The sequence below is a fragment of the Oculina patagonica genome, chromosome 2 (genome assembly GCF_052425735.1).
Source record: "Oculina patagonica isolate OP01 chromosome 2, crgOcupat, whole genome shotgun sequence".
In the NCBI taxonomy this organism is placed as follows: Eukaryota; Metazoa; Cnidaria; class Anthozoa; order Scleractinia; family Oculinidae; genus Oculina; species Oculina patagonica.
The window spans coordinates 18,111,159-18,132,586 of NC_135759.1; the positions used below are offsets into that span (position 1 = coordinate 18,111,159).

General features: G+C 37.5%; 2 protein-coding genes across 3 annotated transcripts in view; both read left to right on the forward strand.

Moving 5' to 3' along the window:
- LOC144643309 (uncharacterized) overlaps positions 1 to 21,428 on the forward strand; it is a 76,401-nt gene that overhangs the window by 44,852 nt on the left and 10,121 nt on the right. The gene's annotated exons all lie outside the window — the stretch shown is intronic.
- The window catches only part of LOC144643310 (uncharacterized), a 44,384-nt gene that overhangs the window by 20,030 nt on the left and 2,926 nt on the right, over positions 1 to 21,428 (forward strand). For both annotated transcript variants that reach the window (XM_078502513.1, XM_078502514.1), the window contains exons 3-8: positions 12,087 to 12,141; positions 12,992 to 13,066; positions 14,914 to 15,175; positions 15,456 to 15,823; positions 15,931 to 16,104; positions 21,026 to 21,278. In XM_078502513.1, the coding sequence (XP_078358639.1) occupies positions 12,087 to 12,141; positions 12,992 to 13,066; positions 14,914 to 15,175; positions 15,456 to 15,823; positions 15,931 to 16,104; positions 21,026 to 21,278 (1,187 nt within the window). The remainder of the gene's footprint in view (positions 1 to 12,086; positions 12,142 to 12,991; positions 13,067 to 14,913; positions 15,176 to 15,455; positions 15,824 to 15,930; positions 16,105 to 21,025; positions 21,279 to 21,428) is intronic.

Here is a 21,428-nt window from a genome sequence, read left to right on the forward strand (position 1 = left end):
GATTTCAGTGACAATATCCTTAGAAATCGGGTCAGTTATACTGTAAACTTTTGATAGTTCACGGATTTCAGTGACAATATCCTTAGAAATCGGGTCAGTTATACTGTAAACTTTTGATAGTTCACGGATTTCAGTGACAATATCCTTAGAAATCGGGTCAGTTATACTGTAAACTTTTGATAGTTCACGGATTTCAGTGACAATATCCTTAGAAATCGGGTCAGTTATACTGTAAACTTTTGATAGTTCACGGATTTCAGTGACAATATCCTTAGAAATCGGGTCAGTTATACTGTAAACTTTTGATAGTTCACGGATTTCAGTGACAATATCCTTAGAAATCGGGTCAGTTATACTGTAAACTTTTGATAGTTCACGGATTTCAGTGACAATATCCTTAGAAATCGGGTCAGTTATACTGTAAACTTTTGATAGTTCACGGATTTCAGTGACAATATCCTTAGAAATCGGGTCAGTTATACTGTAAACTTTTGATAGTTCACGGATTTCAGTGACAATATCCTTTAGAAATCGGGTCAGTTATACTGTAAACTTTTGATAGTTCACGGATTTCAGTGACAATATCCTTAGAAATCGGGTCAGTTATACTGTAAACTTTTGATAGTTCACGGATTTCAGTGTCAATATCCTTAGAAATCGGGTCAGTTATACTGTAAACTTTTGATAGTTCACGGATTTCAGTGACAATATCCTTTGGAATCGGGTCAGTTATACTGTAAACTTTTGATAGTTCACGGATTTCAGTGACAATATCTGTCGGGTCAGTTATCTATCCTTAGAAATCGGGTCTGTTATACTGTAAACTTTTGATAGTTCACGGATTTCAGTGACAATATCCTTAGAAATCGGGTCAGTTATACTGTAAACTTTTGATAGTTCACGGATTTCAGTGACAATATCCTTTGGAATCGGGTCAGTTATACTGTAAACTTTTGATAGTTCACGGATTTCAGTGACAATATCCTTAGAAATCGGGTCAGTTATACTGTAAACTTTTGATAGTTCACGGATTTCAGTGACAATATCCTTAGAAATCGGGTCAGTTATACTGTAAACTTTTGATAGTTCACGGATTTCAGTGACAATATCCTTAGAAATCGGGTCAGTTATACTGTAAACTTTTGATAGTTCACGGATTTCAGTGACAATATCCTTAGAAATCGGGTCAGTTATACTGTAAACTTTTGATAGTTCACGGATTTCAGTGACAATATCCTTAGAAATCGGGTCAGTTATACTGTAAACTTTTGATAGTTCACGGATTTCAGTGACAATATCCTTAGAAATCGGGTCAGTTATACTGTAAACTTTTGATAGTTCACGGATTTCAGTGACAATATCCTTAGAAATCGGGTCAGTTATACTGTAAACTTTTGATAGTTCACGGATTTCAGTGACAATATCCTTAGAAATCGGGTCAGTTATACTGTAAACTTTTGATAGTTCACGGATTTCAGTGTCAATATCCTTAGAAATCGGGTCAGTTATACTGTAAACTTTTGATAGTTCACGGATTTCAGTGACAATATCCTTAGAAATCGGGTCAGTTATACTGTAAACTTTTGATAGTTCACGGATTTCAGTGACAATATCCTTAGAAATCGGGTCAGTTATACTGTAAACTTTTGATAGTTCACGGATTTCAGTGACAATATCTTTAGAAATCGGGTCAGTTATACTGTAAACTTTTGATAGTTCACGGATTTCAGTGACAATATCTTTTGGAATCGGGTCAGTTATGCTATAAACTTTTGATAGTGCACGGATTTCAGTGACAATATCCTTTTGAATCGGGTCAGTTATACTGTAAACTTTTGATAGTTCACGGATTTCAGTGACAATATCTTTTGGAATCGGGTCAGTTATACTGTAAACTTTTGATAGTTCACGGATTTCAGTGTCAATATCCTTAGAAATCGGGTCAGTTATACTGTAAACTTTTGATAGTTCACGGATTTCAGTGACAATATCCTTTGGAATCGGGTCAGTTATACTGTAAACTTTTGATAGTTCACGGATTTCAGTGACAATATCCTTGTTAGTTCACGGATTTCAGTGACAATATCCTTAGAAATCGGGTCAGTTATACTGTAAACTTTTGATAGTTCACGGATTTCAGTGACAATATCTTTTGGAATCGGGTCAGTTATACTGTAAACTTTTGATAGTTCACGGATTTCAGTGACAATATCCTTAGAAATCGGGTCAGTTATACTGTAAACTTTTGATAGTTCACGGATTTCAGTGACAATATCTTTTGGAATCGGGTCAGTTATACTGTAAACTTTTGATAGTTTACGGATTTCAGTGACAATATCCTTTGGAATCGGGTCAGTTATACTGTAAACTTTTGATAGTTCACGGATTTCAGTGACAATATCCTTAGAAATCGGGTCAGTTATACTGTAAACTTTTGATAGTTCATGGATTTCAGTGACAATATCCTTAGAAATCGGGTCAGTTATACTGTAAACTTTTGATAGTTTACGCGGATTTCAGTGTCAATATCCTTACAAATCGGGTCAGTTATACTGTAAACTTTTGATAGTTCACGGATTTCAGTGACAATATCATTAGAAATCGGGTCAGTTATGCTATAAACTTTTGATAGTGCACGGATTTCAGTGACAATATCCTTTTGAATCGGGTCAGTTATACTGTAAACTTTTGATAGTTCACGGATTTCAGTGACAATATCTTTTGGAATCGGGTCAGTTATACTGTAAACGTTTGATAGTTCACGGATTTCAGTGACAATATCTTTTGGAATCGGGTCAGTTATGCTATAAACTTTTGATAGTGCACGGATTTCAGTGACAATATCCTTTTGAATCGGGTCAGTTATACTGTAAACTTTTGATAGTTCACGGATTTCAGTGACAATATCTTTTGGAATCGGGTCAGTTATACTGTAAACTTTTGATAGTTCACGGATTTCAGTGACAATATCTTTTGGAATCGGGTCAGTTATGCTATAAACTTTTGATAGTGCACGGATTTCAGTGACAATATCCTTTTGAATCGGGTCAGTTATACTGTAAACTTTTGATAGTTCACGGATTTCAGTGACAATATCTTTTGGAATCGGGTCAGTTATACTGTAAACTTTTGATAGTTCACGGATTTCAGTGACGATATCCTTAGAAATCGGGTCAGTTATACTGTAAACTTTTGATAGTTCACGGATTTCAGTGACAATATCCTTTGGAATCGGGTCTGTTATACTGTAAACTTTTGATAGTTCACGGATTTCAGTGACAATATCCTTTGGAATCGGGTCTGTTATACTGTAAACTTTTGATAGTTCACGGATTTCAGTGACAATATCCTTAGAAATCGGGTCAGTTATACTGTAAACTTTTGATAGTTCATGGATTTCAGTAACAATTACCTTTGGAATCGGGTCTGTTATACTGTAAACTTTTGATAGTTCACGGATTTCAGTGACAATATCCTTAGAAATCGGGTCAGTTATACTGTAAACTTTTGATAGTTCACGGATTTCAGTGACAATATCCTTTGGAATCGGGTCAGTTATACTGTAAACTTTTGATAGTTCACGGATTTCAGTGACAATATCCTTAGAAATCGAGTCAGTTATACTGTAAACTTTTGATAGTTCACGGATTTCAGTGACAATATCTTTTGGAATCGGGTCAGTTATACTGTAAACTTTTGATAGTTCACGGATTTCAGCGACAATATCCTTAGAAATTAAATCGGGTCAGTTATACTGTAAACTTTTGATAGTTTGCGGATTTCAGCGACAATATCCTTAGAAATCGGGTCAGTTATACTGTAAACTTTTGATAGTTCACGGATTTCAGTGACAATATCCTTAGAAATCGGGTCAGTTATACTGTAAACTTTTGATAGTTCACGGATTTCAGTGTCAATATCCTTAGAAATCGGGTCAGTTATACTGTAAACTTTTGATAGTTCACGGATTTCAGTGACAATATCCTTTGGAATCGGGTCAGTTATACTGTAAACTTTTGATAGTTCACGGATTTCAGTGACAATATCATTAGAAATCGGGTCAGTTATACTGTAAACTTTTGATAGTTCACGGATTTCAGTGACAATATCATTAGAAATCGGGTCAGTTATACTGTAAACTTTTGATAGTTCACGGATTTCAGTGACAATATCCTTTGGAATCGGGTCAGTTATACTGTAAACTTTTGATAGTTCACGGATTTCAGTGTCAATATCCTTTGGAATCGGGTCAGTTATACTGTAAACTTTTGATAGTTCACGGATTTCAGTGACAATATCATTAGAAATCGGGTCAGTTATACTGTAAACTTTTGATAGTTCACGGATTTCAGTGACAATATCCTTAGAAATCGGGTCAGTTATACTGTAAACTTTTGATAGTTCACGGATTTCAGTGTCATTATCCTTAGAAATCGGGTCAGTTATACTGTAAACTTTTGATAGTTCACGGATTTCAGTGACAATATCATTAGAAATCGGGTCAGTTATACTGTAAACTTTTGATAGTTCACGGATTTCAGTGACAATATCATTAGAAATCGGGTCAGTTATACTGTAAACTTTTGATAGTTCACGGATTTCAGTGACAATATCTTTTGGAATCGGATCAGTTATACTGTAAACTTTTGATAGTTCACGGATTTCAGTGACAATATCATTAGAAATCGGGTCAGTTATGCTATAAACTTTTGATAGTTCACGGATTTCAGTGACAATATCATTAGAAATCGGGTCAGTTATGCTATAAACTTTTGATAGTGCACGGATTTCAGTGACAATATCCTTTGGAATCGGGTCAGTTATACTGTAAACTTTTGATAGTTCACGGATTTCAGTGACAATATCATTAGAAATCGGGTCAGTTATGCTATAAACTTTTGATAGTGCACGGATTTCAGTGACAATATCATTAGAAATCGGGTCAGTTATGCTATAAACTTTTGATAGTTCACGGATTTCAGTGTCAATATCCTTAGAAATCTGGTCAGTTATACTGTAAACTTTTGATAGTTCACGGATTTCAGTGACAATATCTTTTGGAATCGGGTCAGTTATGCTATAAACTTTTGATAGTGCACGGATTTCAGTGACAATATCCTTTTGAATCGGGTCAGTTATACTGTAAACTTTTGATAGTTCACGGATTTCAGTGACAATATCCTTTGGAATCGGGTCAGTTATACTGTAAACTTTTGATAGTTCACGGATTTCAGTGACAATATCATTAGAAATCGGGTCAGTTATACTGTAAACTTTTGATAGTTCACGGATTTCAGTGACAATATCCTTAGAAATCGGGTCAGTTATACTGTAAACTTTTGATAGTTCACGGATTTCAGTGACAATATCTTTTGGAATCGGGTCAGTTATACTGTAAACTTTTGATAGTTCACGGATTTCAGTGACAATATCATTAGAAATCGGGTCAGTTATGCTATAAACTTTTGATAGTTCACGGATTTCAGTGACAATATCATTAGAAATCGGGTCAGTTATGCTATAAACTTTTGATAGTGCACGGATTTCAGTGACAATATCCTTTGGAATCGGGTCAGTTATACTGTAAACTTTTGATAGTTCACGGATTTCAGTGACAATATCTTTTGGAATCGGGTCAGTTATACTGTAAACTTTTGATAGTTCACGGATTTCAGTGTCAATATCCTTTGGAATCGGGTCAGTTATACTGTAAACTTTTGATAGTTCACGGATTTCAGTGACAATATCATTAGAAATCGGGTCAGTTATACTGTAAACTTTTGATAGTTCACGGATTTCAGTGACAATATCCTTAGAAATCGGGTCAGTTATACTGTAAACTTTTGATAGTTCACGGATTTCAGTGTCATTATCCTTAGAAATCGGGTCAGTTATACTGTAAACTTTTGATAGTTCACGGATTTCAGTGACAATATCATTAGAAATCGGGTCAGTTATACTGTAAACTTTTGATAGTTCACGGATTTCAGTGACAATATCATTAGAAATCGGGTCAGTTATACTGTAAACTTTTGATAGTTCACGGATTTCAGTGACAATATCTTTTGGAATCGGGTCAGTTATACTGTAAACTTTTGATAGTTCACGGATTTCAGTGACAATATCCTTTGGAATCGGGTCAGTTATACTGTAAACTTTTGATAGTTCACGGATTTCAGTGACAATATCATTAGAAATCGGGTCAGTTATACTGTAAACTTTTGATAGTTCACGGATTTCAGTGACAATATCCTTAGAAATCGGGTCAGTTATACTGTAAACTTTTGATAGTTCACGGATTTCAGTGTCATTATCCTTAGAAATCGGGTCAGTTATACTGTAAACTTTTGATAGTTCACGGATTTCAGTGACAATATCCTTAGAAATCGGGTCAGTTATACTGTAAACTTTTGATAGTTCACGGATTTCAGTGTCATTATCCTTAGAAATCGGGTCAGTTATACTGTAAACTTTTGATAGTTCACGGATTTCAGTGACAATATCCTTAGAAATCGGGTCAGTTATACTGTAAACTTTTGATAGTTCACGGATTTCAGTGTCAATATCCTTAGAAATCGGGTCAGTTATACTGTAAACTTTTGATAGTTCACGGATTTCAGTGACAATATCTTTTGGAATCGGGTCAGTTATGCTATAAACTTTTGATAGTGCACGGATTTCAGTGACAATATCCTTTTGAATCGGGTCAGTGATACTGTAAACTTTTGATAGTTCACGGATTTCAGTGACAATATCCTTTGGAATCGGGTCAGTTATACTGTAAACTTTTGATAGTTCACGGATTTCAGTGACAATATCATTAGAAATCGGGTCAGTTATACTGTAAACTTTTGATAGTTCACGGATTTCAGTGTCAATATCCTTAGAAATCTGGTCAGTTATACTGTAAACTTTTGATAGTTCACGGATTTCAGTGACAATATCTTTTGGAATCGGGTCAGTTATGCTATAAACTTTTGATAGTGCACGGATTTCAGTGACAATATCCTTTTGAATCGGGTCAGTTATACTGTAAACTTTTGATAGTTCACGGATTTCAGTGACAATATCCTTTGGAATCGGGTCAGTTATACTGTAAACTTTTGATAGTTCACGGATTTCAGTGACAATATCTTTTGGAATCGGGTCAGTTATACTGTAAACTTTTGATAGTTCACGGATTTCAGTGTCAATATCCTTTGGAATCGGGTCAGTTATACTGTAAACTTTTGATAGTTCACGGATTTCAGTGACAATATCATTAGAAATCGGGTCAGTTATACTGTAAACTTTTGATAGTTCACGGATTTCAGTGACAATATCCTTAGAAATCGGGTCAGTTATACTGTAAACTTTTGATAGTTCACGGATTTCAGTGTCATTATCCTTAGAAATCGGGTCAGTTATACTGTAAACTTTTGATAGTTCACGGATTTCAGTGACAATATCATTAGAAATCGGGTCAGTTATACTGTAAACTTTTGATAGTTCACGGATTTCAGTGACAATATCATTAGAAATCGGGTCAGTTATACTGTAAACTTTTGATAGTTCACGGATTTCAGTGACAATATCTTTTGGAATCGGGTCAGTTATACTGTAAACTTTTGATAGTTCACGGATTTCAGTGACAATATCCTTTGGAATCGGGTCAGTTATACTGTAAACTTTTGATAGTTCACGGATTTCAGTGACAATATCATTAGAAATCGGGTCAGTTATACTGTAAACTTTTGATAGTTCACGGATTTCAGTGACAATATCCTTAGAAATCGGGTCAGTTATACTGTAAACTTTTGATAGTTCACGGATTTCAGTGTCATTATCCTTAGAAATCGGGTCAGTTATACTGTAAACTTTTGATAGTTCACGGATTTCAGTGACAATATGCTTAGAAATCGGGTCAGTTATACTGTAAACTTTTGATAGTTCACGGATTTCAGTGTCATTATCCTTAGAAATCGGGTCAGTTATACTGTAAACTTTTGATAGTTCACGGATTTCAGTGACAATATCCTTAGAAATCGGGTCAGTTATACTGTAAACTTTTGATAGTTCACGGATTTCAGTGTCAATATCCTTAGAAATCTGGTCAGTTATACTGTAAACTTTTGATAGTTCACGGATTTCAGTGACAATATCTTTTGGAATCGGGTCAGTTATGCTATAAACTTTTGATAGTGCACGGATTTCAGTGACAATATCCTTTTGAATCGGGTCAGTGATACTGTAAACTTTTGATAGTTCACGGATTTCAGTGACAATATCCTTTGGAATCGGGTCAGTTATACTGTAAACTTTTGATAGTTCACGGATTTCAGTGACAATATCATTAGAAATCGGGTCAGTTATACTGTAAACTTTTGATAGTTCACGGATTTCAGTGTCAATATCCTTAGAAATCTGGTCAGTTATACTGTAAACTTTTGATAGTTCACGGATTTCAGTGACAATATCTTTTGGAATCGGGTCAGTTATGCTATAAACTTTTGATAGTGCACGGATTTCAGTGACAATATCCTTTTGAATCGGGTCAGTTATACTGTAAACTTTTGATAGTTCACGGATTTCAGTGACAATATCCTTTGGAATCGGGTCAGTTATACTGTAAACTTTTGATAGTTCACGGATTTCAGTGACAATATCATTAGAAATCGGGTCAGTTATACTGTAAACTTTTGATAGTTCACGGATTTCAGTGACAATATCCTTAGAAATCGGGTCAGTTATACTGTAAACTTTTGATAGTTCACGGATTTCAGTGTCATTATCCTTAGAAATCGGGTCAGTTATACTGTAAACTTTTGATAGTTCACGGATTTCAGTGACAATATGCTTAGAAATCGGGTCAGTTATACTGTAAACTTTTGATAGTTCACGGATTTCAGTGTCATTATCCTTAGAAATCGGGTCAGTTATACTGTAAACTTTTGATAGTTCACGGATTTCAGTGACAATATCCTTAGAAATCGGGTCAGTTATACTGTAAACTTTTGATAGTTCACGGATTTCAGTGACAATATCATTAGAAATCGGGTCAGTTATGCTATAAACTTTTGATAGTGCACGGATTTCAGTGACAATATCCTTTGGAATCGGGTCAGTTATACTGTAAACTTTTGATAGTTCACGGATTTCAGTGACAATATCCTTAGAAATCGGGTCAGTTATACTGTAAACTTTTGATAGTTCACGGATTTCAGTGACAATATCTTTTGGTATCGGGTCAGTTATGCTATAAACTTTTGATAGTGCACGGATTTCAGTGACAATATCCTTTGGAATCGGGTCAGTTATACTGTAAACTTTTGATAGTTCACGGATTTCAGTGACAATATCCTTTGGAATCGGGTCAGTTATACTGTAAACTTTTGATAGTTCACGGATTTCAGTGACCGATATCCTTAGAAATCGGGTCAGTTTTACTGTAAACTTTTGATAGTTCACGGAGCCTTCATGTGTATAACTCCTGAGTGTAACTCGGGCTTATCCAGTGTAAGTCGTGAAATTAATTATATTGACTGCATAATGACCGTCATCAACTAAAAATACACTTGTGGGGGATTTTGAAGGGAAGCAAGGAAAAAAATGTACTGATAACAAGTTATTATGAAATATTCAGTTCTCGTTCTTGCGGCCTCGATATAACCAAGAACGGGATCCCTTCGCGTTTCCTTCCTTTACGAACCAAAACGATACGTTCGTTGCGCAGCGTCAGGTGGCAAGGGAAACGCCAAGCTAATGAATATCGACTTTATTAAACTAAATCAAATAACCAAATCCCCTTTATTAACAGCCGGTGGGTTATTTTGTTTTTGTGCACCAAATGGAACAATTATTGAAAGGCAGGCGTTAAATTGAAGGGAGCAAGGGATTAGTTCGAATATCGCCGGCGGGGGAAGACACGGGCCTTTTAGCTGTTCTCAGTTTGGTTTCTGTGACAAATTTTCAGTGACAATATCTTTAGAACTCGGGTCATTCTGTCGTGATAACAGTCGTAAATTATAATTTGACAAGAAAGGGTTGAAAGAAAGGAGAGGTAGAGAGAGTGAGATCTTACTTGTCCGGCCCTGTAAATATCAGTCACTGAAGACTGATGACCAAAATAATTCGCCCAAATTTGCGTTACGTCCGATCCCTGTGAAACTTTCAGGAAAGCGTGACTAGTCTTTTACCCAGTCTCTCCGCAAATTTGAGCTAAAACACTTGAATGTGGCCTCCACTACGTACTTCACAACTCGATACAAAATGGCCGCCGATGCGAAGCTTTGGGCAAACGGCGGTTGTAAGGGCAGAGAGAGCTTTTGAGATTGTTTAAAGAGAAAGAAGGCAGTACTAATGGGATTTCTATTGATTTTGATCGTCAACTGCGAAATACAAGCGAGCAATGAATCTAAATTGAGGTGGGAGTGTGTACTTGGTACGATACGGTACGAACGCATTTGGTCTGAAATGCACTGAAATATTTGCTTTCTGCGTTCGAATCCTCGCCTGGTGCTTGGAATGAATGCCTAAATGTATCTCTGAGTATAAGGAGATCGTTATATTTTGAGGAAAAGGGTTTTTTGGGATAAAAATATTCGAAATTCCGGGACGCTACTTGGCCGAAAAATATATGCTAATTTATGCAAATTAGGTTATTCATGAAGCTTAGATAAATTGTAATAAATTCTATATTCATTGTTTTTTAGCCGGAATTGCTGGATATGTTGCCAATATAACAAGGAACATTTTTGCTTTCAACTTTTTCTTATAACCCTAAACATTTGAGAAGCTTGTTGCTTTTTGTCCAAAATTTTTGGTCACTTTACGCTGATTCATGCTAATTAGATAAATATACAACCCTTGTTATTATTCATTCAAAATATTTTTGTGTTTCTGATTGGCTTTCGATCCCCGGCTAATTCCAGCTATTCGGCTAGCGCCGACCAAATTTGGAAGAAATTCCAATTATTGGACAATTATCGTCCAATATCAAAAATTATTGGATCGCAACCTCGTTCCCAAGTATGATTATCCGATCGCAACCTCGTTCCCAAGAACTGCTGACGTCACGCGACTGAACGGCTTTGCTGCCGAGCAGGTTGAAAGCGCGAAAATGGCCGCTAGATTTGAGCATTGCGAAGAGGTAAGAAGACAACGAAAGTCAAAACACGGAAAAAGCAACGAAGGGGAGTCGAGCGATTTTGAAAGCGTATCTTCAAGTGGAAACGATCCTTGATCCAGCTAAGCGGAGGACTTGGAGCGGTTTTACGAAAATTCTACGTCGAAGTAAGCAAGAACGATGGAAACCTGTACTCGAAGACATCGCTTTGTGTCAGCAGATTTAGCTTCAATAGACACTTCAAGCAAGTGCTAAATATCGACATTATAAAGGACAAAAAAATTTTATGAAGGTAACCGATTTTTTTGAAATTTAAATCAAATTTAAAAGCGAACGTTGTTGTGTATCTGTGTACTTTGCCTACTGTCAAAACCCTATTAAATTCATTTTGTACATTTAAAGCTTTGGAAATATTTTGAATTAATAATAAAACAATTATTGAATTCGGCTTTCGTATGAGATCTGCATAATTCTTCATATCATACTCAGCCTCATCCAATAATTGCTAAGTATACACAATTGCCCTCACCCTCTTCCTACCTTTGGATTATTTAATGGGGGCGATTAATCAAGGGAAGGATATTCAAGAAAAACGGCAAACGTCATGGCGAATCTAGAAAGCCAGTTCTTAGTTCTAAATCATCGTTAGCTTCGATGAATTGCTCCCGTTCGAATGGTCACCTTTCTTTATTCGCGACAGTGGTTAATTACTTGCCTTAATCGTCTTCAAGCTAATTATTGACATCGTTTGGCTGATAAGCAATTCGTGCTTTGCTTTGGTTATTTAAAGTCGTTTTTCCAAGAAAACTACAATGATAGAGAAAAACTGAAAAATCGAAAGTGTTTCGAATTGAAACAAAAGGGCAAAAACCTGAACAAATAGAAAAACCACACAACACACGCATACGGACTGCATATCGGTGAGATTCATTGCCCGTTTTATTTTAGCCCTTACACGTTTACTTTATTTTCTTTCCTACAGGAAATGAAGAGTTTCAATTTGGTCATTCTTTTTCTGATGCCTCTCATTCACCCCTGTAAGTTTATATTTACTTTTATCTCTCACCACACACAAAAAAACTACTTTATTTGGAGAGTCAGCCACATCAGCTCTAGCTGATCCACTACCCAGGTCGAATTGAAATTTGAAGCTTTCACTCCCAGAGACCATGACACGGCTAATATACCTCACTTTTTTAAGTGTCTGGATGAAACTTGTGGGATGGGGTATGTGGAAATTTAAATGAAAGCCATCTACCTGTTGAACTTTGGCACTCTTGAAAGGGGTAACAATTTCACTTTTGATACCATTCTATTAACTAAATTATTCAATACAGAAGGGGAAATGCTTTTTGCCTCCAAGTAGTTTGAATATGAAAATAAACTAAAGCGCCACGAGAGGGTAATTTTCCTGACGAAAGTCTAGTTTACTGCTTCAATCAAAATTTCTCAATAGCCCAATTTCGATATATTAAAATTCAGCCTAAAACAATAGACATCAGGACGAGGCTCCGGGGACCAAACTATAGAGTTTGTGGGGTTTATTCCCCGGAGCCTCGTAGTGATGTCTATTGTTTTAGGCTGAATTTTAAAATATCGAAATTGGGCTATTGCTAGACATTTGATGATTAACACATAACACGCCTCACAAGAGATATGCGAAGGATGTACAAATGTACTCCCTTGGACGTCAGATATTTATCGTCGTCTACACCTTCCTCCTCCTCCTTCTCCTCCTTATCATCATCATCATCATCATCATCATCATCATCATCATCATCATCATTTCATTCATCACAGTTTTAACTTTAAAATACCCAAGAGGGATTGAATGTCTTATCAAGTGCGTCTTCTGGACTTTTTAGCTTTTTTATATTCAATTTACAGGTTTTTCTGCATTGTATGATAATCTTCACCTTTTAAGTGTACCTTACCTGGGCAAAAAGATGTGCGATCGGACATGTAAGTAACGGATTAAAAAAGCGATGATTACCTAGTTGCCTTTTAATTAGCTTCTGTTTCAAAACGAGTCTTCCTGCCGGAAAGTTCTCATCTAAAAGTAGGTTTGATTTAAATGAAATGAACGTACAGGTAAAACTCATTTTCATATGGTTTCGCACGAAGACTAGTTTTGAAACAGGCAAAAAGCAGCCTGCGGTATAACGAACGATAATTTTTTTCAAATCTGAAAAAAGTGACTATAAGTAAAACGTACTGGAAACAGTACCGCAGTATAACAAACCTCTTTTGTCCCTCGGTAATTTTATTGAACGAAGTTTCGCTGTAAATACCAAGTAAGCAGCTTTTCGATGCTAAATTTTGGACTGTAATTTACCGTTTTCCAAGTTCGGCTTAGCTAAGTTCCGATGACGTATCACTTTGTAAAGTGTATACGAAGTGAAATTTTTTCATTGGAAAGTTTTCCAACTGAGAAAGTCTAGGCTGAGAATGCCAGGAAATTAAAAACATGCCCTAAGGAACGTACCCATATCTAACATCTGTGCAAGAACTTCGCAGCTTTTCCAATTGCCATTAAAAAAAGCAAATACAGTATTAATCAAGCTGGACGGTATTTTGACCGAGCGGTAAATATTTAACAACTATTCACCGAAGTGGAGGTGGCTATATAGAGGATATTACACGGTGGCGAGAAGATACGCGAACGAGTGAGATATAGTTTTTGCCACGAGAACATAAAATTCATATCTTTGAGCCAACGTGTAATGTTCTTTTTATTATATGGAGACCAGATGTTGTTGATGTTGCCGATTTTTATTTCACTGTTTTCCGGAATAATCGAGCTATTTTTACAAATCACCGTTCGTCTTCATAGAAAATTCAAAGCACCCGTGCCCAGGATATAGAAACACTAACTGAATTCCAATCAAACAAAACACTTTTCAACTAAATATAACGTAAGAACTCAAAACATCACTGATGACTTAAACTTGAATAATCCGATGCGGTAAAGTCTTGACGGCCGATAGTTTTCAACTGCTTTTGTTTTCTTCTTTACAACATCTTGATAGTAAAATCCCTAGTAAAATCCCTTCCGATGATTTCCCTCTAAAAACCTTAAAATCGTCAAGGTTTCCAGTTATCGTGTTCTCGTTCTTAACTTTTTTGGAAAACTCATTCATTTTCGTTGCTTAGATAAACAAATTAAACCTTCATGTCGATGCTTTCTAACAACAAACGACACGAAACCTAGTTCATTCAACAAAAGTAGAAAAGGCGCGAATCGTGACGTCAGTGAGCAATATGCCACTCCCGGAAAATACGCCACTCGGGTCCCGGATGGAGTGGCGTATGGAATCTACGAGTGGTTTAGTTCCTAGTAAAACACTTTCCTCCATAAAATAAAAGTGGATTTTTTCCGAGCCGCGAAAAGGCGAGGTAAATATCCACCACTAGCCACGTCCCGACACTGACTCAGAGTTGAATAGTTGTTTTAGAATATACTAAAACAGTGAAATAATATAGCTCAAAAGGATAATTTTTTTACTAGTTTATTCCTGTCAAAAATTACAATTTTCTATCGCGGGTTGCTCGGAGGTGAAAAGGATATTCGGAGTATGAGTAACTAATCAGCGCGCGCCAAAAACGCTATCCACTGTTTTAGTTTATACTTAAACAATAATTATATGAATTTCGTCAGTCAAACCTGAAGTCTTAACAGAATCTGTAAGTTCATCCTCACATATAAAACGTACTTTGTCTTTTAGCGAATGCATATACAATGCTCATTCCCTTTAATTAAGTTTTCCCAGTCTGAACATTGAGCAAATGCCTACTATTAAAACTTGCAGCGAGGGACCTTTTTGATGTTATGATAAAGCCGCCATTGGGAATGAATCAATTTGTCATGGATGACATCCCAGATTTGTCAGAAATGACCATGTGCATGTGGCTGAAGATTCCAACTAACTGGCAGAACAACCCAAACAAGCGAATGTATCTAGTCGCTTACGACGTGGATGGACACGATGAGTTGACAGCAAACAGCTTCTTTGCAGGCCTCGATAATGCTAAAAATCTTGTCTTTGGGATTGGAAATGGAGCGGATACATGGTAAGAAGCGTGACCTTGTGGACGTCGACTGCGTCTTGGTTCACAAACACGCATAAAAAGTACTGACTTAGCACATATTCAGCCATCTTGACCTCACGCTTAATGTACAAGCTATATACACTCTTTTTTACACTCTTTTTTTATAAAAACACTTACATTCCTTTTAAAATTTTATATATTTATAATGTAAGAGCATAATACTATAGTATTATGCTTCTAATACTTACTTATTATTATTTACTTACACGTGAACTGTGCTATAATGCTATCATTTTTACAGCAACTTTGAGGCTCAACACCTGATGGATGATCGATGGCACCATATCTGCCTCTTGTGGGACGGAACTCGAGGTTCAGGGTACACCAGTTTCTACAAGGATGGATTTAAAGTTAAATTCCAATCTTTTTCGGTGGGTCTAAGGACTGGAAGAGGGAATTTACAACTTGGAGGAGGCGAAAGAACGGAAACCGTGGAGATGACCAGCTTTTATCTATGGAACAGGATGCTTACAGAAAACGAGATTGCTGAAGAAGCTAAGACATGCGATGGAGGCACCGGTGGACCTGTCGTGCGGTGGCGTGACTTCTATAAGAGGTCGCTAAGATCTCAGTTTATAAGAGGACAATCCCAGTGCGTAGTTCCTGAAGGTGAATACTTTATGATTTTTTTATAGGTTCGGTTGATGCAACTGATCAAATACAATTAGTGATTGTAGTTAAAAAAAAATTGTATCTTCTTAAACTGCTGTCGACAGGTACTGACGGTGGATACACTCCTTGGTCCGCTTCTAAGTGCAGTGTGTCGTGTGGAGGAGGAACACAGACACTTTCAAGAACCTGCACCAATCCCCCGCCATCAGGAAGTGGAAGAGACTGCAGTCACCTGGGACCAGCAGAGAAGATACAAGAATGCAATACACAGGAGTGCCGTATGTTTGTTAAATAATGGTTGTTTTGGCTTTTTTTTGCCTACACAATTGATTTGTCCCTCGGTGTCACATTGTTATTTACCAGAGAACATGAACATGTGCGGTCAAATGTTTTTCTTCTGTCACTGATATCAGCATCGTTAACAAGGGTGTTGTATTGTTATTTGTTATTGTATTGTTATTGGTGTCACATTGTTATTTACCAGAGAACATGAACATGTGCGGTCAAATGTTTTTCTTCTGTCACTGATATCAGCATCGTTAACAAGGGTTTCGTTCGACAATGATTGGATAATCGATTAATAATCCATGAAAAATCACTACCATCGATTACCGTTGTTGATCGATTGATTAATATCGATTATAAGTTTTATCGATTAGTTACGCCGGGAAAGCATGGCGAAAAACGGGTGCGATCGTTTTTTTTTAAAGAACCTAACTTGTAGAGGTATTTATTAATTCCTGACCCTATTTGGGTCAAGCGCAAAGTGGCCTGGGTTTCCTCGTGGAGAGGGTGGACAGGGTGCCAACCAAAGCACGTGTTTTGTCCTTTATACAGCTGATGCAAATAACAAATCCTTCAAAATGGCATTTATTACTAAATCGAATTGTTTTTTTTTAATATCACCCATGGCCCTTAATTAAAGCTACGTAAGACTTGTTACAGTCAGGATGGGAAAGGGACGTGCATCTCCTATATTCATTTCGTGACAGGGTAATCGTCCTACTAGTTCGGAGTTAAGGTCATTGCCTCGAAATACAACAGAACATAGATTTTCAACCAAACTTTGCCTTCTTGTTGATTACCTCAAGGGGACTTTGAAATAAAATAAGTAGAGTCCCCATATTCGTTTAGGAGCACTGACGAAGACTTTGTATATACCATATAATTCCTAAATAATTCCCTTGCGAGTTCTGGCAAAGTATACATTTCCATCAGGGGGGGGGGGGGGGGGAAGAAAGTCGGCACTTTTCTTGAATACATAGCAGTGCCTGGAAACGGTGCGAGTCTATGTCAATCAAGCCGTTGCTAAGAAAGACGTCAAACCAAAGTTTTGTTTTCTCAGAAAGATTTAAATTTCAATGACTGCGTGCGTGTGAAATGCGAATAGTCGCGGTGTTTGCGTTTGATGTTTTACACCGCTGAGATGTTTTTGGCATTTTCAGCTACATTTCTCACCTAATGTCTCACGTCACTGAGAATGTTTTGGCGGCGTGGAATAACAAGCGAAAAATTTGTCACGGTTGAAATTTAACAAGCAAAAAGTGGGAAATAATTTCAGAACCATTGGAGTTATTTTTAATTAGTATAATTCACAAGCCTTACTTTTGCCAGACTGGTCATCGTTATCACTGTTTGTTGTTTTAATGATGTCCGGAAGACTTCAAAGGAGCAATCAAAATGCAAATAGCTATTGTGCTTTGTGCACGTTCAAGACCAAATCATGCGAACTAAACAATGAACTTTGTCAAGCTATTCACTACGCCCTTAGCAACCATTCGATAGCTACTGCGCAGTCTCGGTTGCCCAGCACCGCTATGATTACTTTTTGAGTCGTGTAACAAAGGAAGTTGCTCCCCCCCCCCCCCCTGATTTCCATATACTTGCTCCAAGTCGCACGTTTGTTTCGTTGTTTCGAAGGGGACCGATGGATACGGACATGGAGGGCGCGCGCAAGCATGAAAAACAACATGGCAGAGGATCGTGGCCAAACGAGCCATTCCTCGACGCATGGACTAATGAATTTCGGTCATTCGCGCGCGATTTCAAAGCAAGCTTACTCAAGTAACTATATCGACACGAAACGAGCGACTTGGAGCAAGTCTAACATTTCCAGTCATAGAGCGGTTTTCACTTGAGTGTCGGAAGTAATTCGTATTTGCTTTGGTTTTGTATTAGTACACTCAGTGATTGCTTTGAAAATCTCGCGCAAATTTCTTAACCAATCAGCAGTGAAACCAAAACCAATTGTGACTTGCTCACGCATGTTTTCCCGCGCTTTGCGTCGGCTACCTTATTAACTTCGCATTTTGATTGGTTCACTGGATTGTCTGTGTCTTTTGTAATTAGCCAGAGTGATTACTTTGGTTTTGGTTTAACAACACTGATTTGAAAGCTGCTCTTATTTATTTTTCACACATAGGAATTGATCTCTTTTCGTTTTACAGAAAGAACTTGATCGCTACACCCCAAATATGAGAAAAAATTGATAGGTCACCATACTCGTTTATTAGAAAAAGAAATTTATTTTTTCGCGGACTAAGCCGCATTGAAGAAAGCCGCCATTTTGTTTGTATGCGCGCGCTAAATACGCGTAAAATTCTGCGCAGAAAGGATGCGCAATGCAATACAGGGAAATAACCTTAAAAAGGGTGTCACTGTTTACTTCTGCTTAGCGCTGTTATCCCGCTGGCGTTTGTGGAAAATGTAGCGAGAAAATGTCCCAGGGACATGTCGCAGCGACACGTCCCCTTATGTGTGCTGATAATTTTATGCTTATGCAACACGAATTTTGCGACAATTTGAGTTCCTGCGAAATGTTGTACGGAATTCAACTCATTGAACTTCGTGGGACATGTCGCAGGGGCAAAATATTGCAGGGATGCAAATTCCGCTCGAGTGGACGGTTTTGTCCCTGCAGCAAAATTAAGCAATGACGGCGGCGACGCCGACGCAGTTGTAAACACCTGGTAAAAAAAAACGGTTTTTACTTTTAATAAAAAAAAATAGCTTTAGGGAATTTTCTTTTTACATTTTATTTTCTGGCCGTATTCTTTTTTCAGAAGAATAAGAATCTCGCAGTAACTAGTTTTTTTGGTTTAAGGTCGCGCAGGACCCTTGCAATCATTAGTATGTATTTATTTAAAGAGTATGTACGAACTGCCGGACGACTGAAGCCGACAACAAACGAAATATTCATGAGAATGTTTGTTTTTAAACTCTTTTGTACAAGTAATTACTAGTTATTGTTTTCAGCTTTGTGCCACGTGCGCTGGAACATAGGAAATTATCATAAATAGATTCACAGCTTTGAATATATCACACGTTGTTGTAAACATTGACTCGGAAGGTCTTCGGAAGCCTCAAAACCTTCAATTTTGTGTCCAAGTTTTCTCCGCCGATATAGAATTTCAAGAGTTGATTCGCGAGGAACATAAACTTGGTGTACTCTATTGCGTTCTGGCTAGAGCGAATTTTTAAATTTCCTTCTCAAAATGAAGATAGCATGTTTCAAAGTTTAGATTTCACATTTTTACGCTCTTAGAAGCCATTAACTTGAAGCAGTTTTTGAAATCGAAAATTTCGTTCTAGTGGGAACACAAAAGAAGATACGATTTATCACTAAGCTATATAATAACTTAATTTGGTGCGCTGTGCTAGCTGAAAACTTGGACACAAAATCGCATTATCTTCAGTTAAACTTTTAAGGGCTTGTAACATCACAGACAACGGTCATCTCTCAGTAAAAGGACAATCATGATGTAATTCCATCATCCCTGAGTATCCTTATTAAATTTTAGAGGAATCGATATTCAAAATGTAGCGAATTAAAGCTTTACAAGATAGCACTCCAACAAGAAATTTGACTAATGAATTTATTAATGAGCAAGGGTCCTGCGCGACCTTAAGAACTAAAGAGAGCATTCCAAATAGAAATACGAAAGGCGAAAACGGAAACTTGCCTTCGCAGTTCACTTTCTTCAAAAATACACAGAATTTAGTTGTTTCACGTGTTAGAGAAGAACCGAGAAATGCCTTAAGGTGCACGTACAAACCCATTGTACTGTTCATTTAAAAACCTTTTGTTTAGCGATGGCCTCATTACTATTGCCCAAAGCATTTTGGTTGTTTTTTAAAAGGAAACTCGTTTTCGGTGATGTGCTTGTTCACACAGGGGACGTGTCGCTGCAACATGTCCATGGGACATATGATTATCCCTGCTTTTTCATGTGTGTGTAAATATTGTGATTTTGTCGCTACTACATGTCCCCGCTACATGTTTTTTGTCACTGCTAAATGTCACCGCTACATGATTTTGTCGCTACTACATGTCCCAGCTACATGATTTTGTCACTGCTTGATGTCGCTGCGTCATGATCCCTCAATTGTGGGCCCCTTTATTTAAGAATTGGGGGGGGGGGGGGGCTGGTGGTATTTGAGGGGGGTATCCAAAAAAATATGGCCTGTAAGGGGGGGGGGGGGTCACTAAAAATAATTATACCGGCTTTTAAGTGTTGGAAAGAGGCTTCTGTAAGAGTACAAAAATCTTGCCAGAATGCCCAAAATGACATTCCCAAGGTTCTGAAAATTCAAATTTTCCCGGGGGAGCATGCCCCCGGACACCCCTACTTTGTTATGTACCAAGCGCCATTAACTCAACCCAAACGCTTATTGGTTACAAATGCAGAGAACCCATGCTAACAGACGGCATCCACAATAAACAGTTGAGGCAATGCCAGCTATTTAGGGATGTGATTTTTTTACACTGATACATTCTTTAGTCACAAGGCTCGATATATTTTAATTTCAGTTCATTATTGCTTTTTCCTTTTTTTGGGGGGGCGGGGGGGGTGGGGTCATCGAAAAAAAAATTGGATTTTGAGTGGGGGCCAGGTAAAAATTTTCGATAAAGGTGGGGGGGGCATTATATATAACAGTGACTATCTACCAAATCCCACCACTCCCCCCCCCTTCACCCCATAAAAAAGGAACGGTCTTTAATAGGGGTGAATTTGGGCCAAGCCAACCAGACAAGACTCAGCTCACTGCTATACCTTTGTCTTCGATCAGCCCCCTTTCTTCTATATGGTTGTTCCTCTCCCTCCCCCTCAGGGGGTTGTTTACAATCAAATGCGTAACATCTTATATTGCAGATAACGGTTGAATATACTGCGATTTAAAACTTTTATTTCTCACCAGCAATACCGCTTTATGACGTCCGTTTGGAAAGGGGGGGTATGAAAAGGAATCAAGTGAAGATTACCAAAATCCCTACTGAGATGTCACAAATGACGATGTGCATATGGCTAAAACGTGAAAGAGGAAGGTCCGGTATGCCTGGAACTATGTATTTGGTACAGTACTCTGCATACCCATTTAAGCGAAGTTTCAATTTTGTCCTTGACGGTTTATTTGGCCCAAGTATCATGCTTTGGATTGATCGTAATCATTGGTAAGTGTATGGCAAAAGCTTGAGCTTTCTGTTTCCTCACTCTCTTTATCCTAAGCGGTTTGCCGATACCAAAAGTTCAATTAACCTGAGCACATTTTTTGCAAATATTTTTGAATGCACAAAATGAATGCCTCGCTCAACAATTTTCAT